Here is a 4,056-nt window from a genome sequence, read left to right as displayed (position 1 = left end):
AACCGATGAATGATAATATTATTTCAAATGGAATGATGGGGGAATGGTCGTAGGACTAATTGTTTTTGTAGGACCTTTGGAAGTTTCATATGATAGAATTGGAAAGAGAGATAATGTAGGTTGAGGTGGTGTGATAGGAAAGAGAGAGATGAAGGTGAGGATGGATTGTCAACAAATGTTGAAAGGCAACGGTTATTGACGATTTAGACATGTTTAATTCATATGTGATTTCCGGCAAGAAAGGGAGAAGGGTAGTTGGTGGATAAGAATGAAAGAAAGAAACGTGAGGGAAGAGATGATGAACATGATTAGGTAATTATTTTTTTTCTTTATAAATAGATTTTGTTAAAGGAAAAGAAAAAATAAATTAAAAAGGGGGAAAATGTCATTTCATGTGGCTTAAGGACCAACCACATAAGATTTAGAAACCGTAAGGGCCAACAACACAAGTTTTATAAACCACAAAGACCATGTTTGTCAAATATTAACAGATACCAAAATAGTGATATTTGATAAACCATAAGATCATTTATGTAAATTTGTCAATAAAATATATTGTTCATGTTAATAAATATATAAATAATGTTAATAAATATATAAATAGATGCTACTAAAAATAAATATATACATGTTAAGAAAAAAATAATATAAAGTTGGGATTTTTTTTCCCCAAATTTGGACACAAGGACGATGCTACAGTGTCCAGATGGACTGTCACAATGGAGGGTCAAACTCAAAGGTGACGTTAAATAGATAATCGGTATATCCATCGCCAACAAAAAAAAAAACAAGAACAAAAGATCATTTCAAACAATCAAAAAAGTTGATCACACTGTGAATCAAATCAATTGATCCGTCGACTTTCGCCACTGCAACGAGATTTCTCCGATTTTGTTCTAATTTAATCGCCGACTCACTGGTTAGTGTTCCTTCTTCTACACTAATGGTCTAATGCTACTTATTATATTTTTATTTCGAGAAAACCAGCTGAAATTCGCAAGAATTTTAGTTGTTGTTTTACTGGGGTTTTAAATGTGCGATTTGATGCAAATCGATTCATTGGTGGATCCGATTGCTGAGTTTCTAGGTATAATAACGTTTTCATAAGTTTATGCAAGTGCCGTGTTGAGTTCTATTACTTCGTTACTATCGATAGACAACGAATGGTCAACTTTGTGATGCTAGATGTGGTGTATTAATCGATTTAATGATGCGATTCTTGGCCAATTTCGATCACTGCACATTTCTAAGAGATATTTAGTTTTCTTGAACAATTGTTAAGCATCGAGTTTATTTCGTGGTTTCGCCTGATTGGACTACACTGAACAATTTTCTATAGATGCTGAATTTGTTCGTTTCTTAGCGCATAATTTTGATTCCTTTTGTTCATTAATTAAGAGAACTGATTCATTTTTAACATAATCTTCATTAGATTTCGCATCTTTTCAGATGCTCCTTTGAGTTTGATACTTCATTTTGAGTGGGTGACTGCAAAAGTCACAGGTGAGCAGTTCTTACGAGTATGATTGTGTGATTGGTTTCACAAGTGTGTGTTTGATATCTCGCCATCCCATGTTTTCTCTACTTTGTGATTTGCTGGAGCATCTAGATGGGTGTTCCTGTTCCCACACCAGGGCTACATCGTAAAATTCAAACAAGCAAAGTGCCACTACTAATGGAGAGAACAGAAAGCAATACCGAATGTGAGCATGTGATTAATATAACAACAAATAGCAATGAAGCTTCATCATCTAGCTCAACTCTCAATGGGTCAAACCTAAGACAGAATGAAGATCTCCCTTCAACAAATCCACAATCTCCAGTCTTGCAACATTCTTTATCTACTACAAATGCAAGGAATACATCATTTGCTAGGAGGGGGAATGGGAATGGAAATGGAAGGCGTAGGAGTCCATTGAATTCCGGTTACTGGATATCAGTGGAATTAGTGATTACAGTGAGCCAAATTATAGCAGCCATTGTTGTTTTATCTTTGTCAAGGGATGAACACCCTCATGCTCCATTGTTCACATGGGTTATCGGTTATGCTTCTGGATGTGTTGTAACGCTTCCTCTTCTTTTCTGGCGTTTTCATAACCGAAATGCTTCAACTCAAGAAGTATCACAGGCTCGCCAAAATGCGACACCTGGCAATCTGTCTGCCATTGCAAGTTCTTTCAATTCATCTTCAAATGGAAGGATTTTGGAAGGGGACAATCGGAACACTGCTGTGACATCTACAAGAAGACTGACAATGGGAGCATTGAGTGCAAGGTACGCAACTTTCTTTCTTTCTTTCCATCTTTTTTATGCTTTTATTTTGTGGTTTTATCATACACCAAAACCCTAAATGGGACTTGTTTGCAGAGTGAAAGTGCTTGTTGAATATTTCAAAATGGGATTGGATTGCTTCTTTGCAGTCTGGTTTGTGGTTGGAAATGTGTGGATCTTTGGAGGCCATTCTTCCTCTTCTGAAGCTCCCAACTTGTACAGGTGCCAATTAATCCATTATATATATATATATATATATATATATATATATATATATATATATATATATATATATATATATATATATATATTGTAATTTTGCGAAATCAAAATGAAACTACATTGCTGACTGTTGGTTGTTATATGATATAACAAACAGGTTGTGTATAGTGTTTCTTACCTTTAGTTGTATCGGGTATGCAATGCCATTCATCTTGTGCACCACAATCTGCTGTTGTCTCCCTTGTATAATATCTGTGTTGGGATTCAGAGAAGATCTTGCACAAAATAGAGGAGCCACTACAGAGTCCATTAATTCTCTTCCCACTTACAAATTCAAGAAACATAAAAATGATAAAGAGAACAACTCTAGTAGTAGTAGTACCTCTGAAGGTGGGATTGTGGCTGCTGGAACTGAAAAGGAACGTGCCATATCAGGAGAAGACGCGGTTAGTCAATTAATTAATTCTTCTCCATACATAAGTTTACAAGGGCATTTATGTCTTTTACACTTACAAAAGTTTGCAATCTTTCTCCCATTGATATCGGTCCTAATCAAACCCTAAACCTTAATGCACGCCAAACACAATATAACGTGGCTAAATCTGAATAAATGACCAATTTACCCTTCTGTTTAGAAATGATATTTAATAAACTTGACTGCCATTTTTAAATAAATCACGGTCTATTTTCTATAAACAGCAATACACATGTAATAATTATATTTAATCACAATCTGATTAATTTAAATCTTTTTTTGTCTCATAATAATAATTTTTATACGCTTATAAATGTGTTAAGAAGTTGATAATTATATCTATGTAATAATTTTTATACGCTTATAAATGTATTTAAAAAAAAAAAAACACGTGAGAGAATAGGTAAAGGGTTAGCATCTTAATACATCTAAGTCAGGTTTTTTTTTGGCTTAATGAGTTAAGTCATTCTGTTCAGATTAAGCCCATTAAGTGAGAAAGCAAGAAACCTAACAAAGTATACAATTTATGTTAATTAACTCAACAGGTGTGTTGCATATGTTTGGCTAAGTATGCAAATGATGATGAATTGAGGGAGTTGCCTTGTTGTCATTTCTTCCACGTGGAGTGTGTTGACAAATGGTTGAAGATTAATGCCACGTGTCCACTTTGCAAGAGTGAAGTGGGTGAGACCATTTTGAGTTCGTTAACAGAAGCAACCGCTAGTTTGAGAAGAAGCACTGTGTATTAGATTTTGAAAAAGTTTTTTGTATATGTTAATATGGAAGTCTGTGTTGTTTGATAAGTGAATAGATGTATTACCACAAGCCTATATCTATCCTCTCCTTAATCCTTATTTTGTGGTGTTTTTCTTTTTTATTTTGGTAGAAACTACAGTATATATTATATATCATATGGTTTTCAGCCAAGAAATTTGTTCATCTTTTTCGGCTTCTGAAATACTAGTTTACTTGTTTTAGTTAATACACCAAATCCTTTATTTTTCATAGATCCATGCCTTAAAATGTATTTTAGGTAGTCATTTAATATAAATACTTATTTTCGGTATGTATTAAAATGTATTTTAGGT

General features: G+C 33.9%; 1 protein-coding gene across 3 annotated transcripts; it reads left to right on the top strand.

The window, feature by feature from the left end:
- The first annotated feature begins 733 nt into the window (after positions 1 to 733).
- On the top strand, positions 734 to 3,822 carry LOC145057931 (C3H4 type zinc finger protein). Of its 3 annotated transcripts, none has more exons than XM_079005848.1 (6): positions 734 to 919; positions 1,450 to 1,503; positions 1,610 to 2,274; positions 2,368 to 2,493; positions 2,651 to 2,939; positions 3,514 to 3,822. In XM_079005848.1, the coding sequence occupies exons 3-6, from the start codon at positions 1,610 to 1,612 to the stop codon at positions 3,715 to 3,717; spliced, it is 1,284 nt and encodes a 427-aa protein (XP_078861974.1). In that variant the 5' UTR covers positions 734 to 919; positions 1,450 to 1,503; the 3' UTR covers positions 3,718 to 3,822. The 3 variants fall into 3 exon arrangements, with proteins under 3 accessions (XP_078861974.1, XP_078861973.1, XP_078861972.1); XM_079005847.1 differs by having other exon boundaries at positions 1,433 to 1,503; XM_079005846.1 differs by having other exon boundaries at positions 735 to 919; positions 1,450 to 2,274.
- The last annotated feature ends 234 nt before the right edge of the window (positions 3,823 to 4,056 follow it).

This window comes from Lactuca serriola, chromosome 6 (genome assembly GCF_051521515.1).
Source record: "Lactuca serriola cultivar US96UC23 chromosome 6, Lser_US96UC23_V15, whole genome shotgun sequence".
Lineage (NCBI taxonomy): Eukaryota > Viridiplantae > Streptophyta > Magnoliopsida > Asterales > Asteraceae > Lactuca > Lactuca serriola.
The sequence above is the reverse complement of the archived record's forward strand: the minus strand, read 5'-3'. Positions and strand labels throughout refer to the sequence as shown.

Bases quoted from the DNA above. Each gene is read 5' to 3' on its own strand.
- LOC145057931 (XM_079005848.1), top strand. From the start codon at position 1,610: ATGGGTGTTCCTGTTCCCACACCAGGGCTACATCGTAAAATTCAAACA. The intron at 2,275-2,367 runs GTACGCAACTTT...ACTTGTTTGCAG, and splicing joins ATGGGAGCATTGAGTGCAAG to AGTGAAAGTGCTTGTTGAAT. The intron at 2,494-2,650 runs GTGCCAATTAAT...TATAACAAACAG, and splicing joins GAAGCTCCCAACTTGTACAG to GTTGTGTATAGTGTTTCTTA.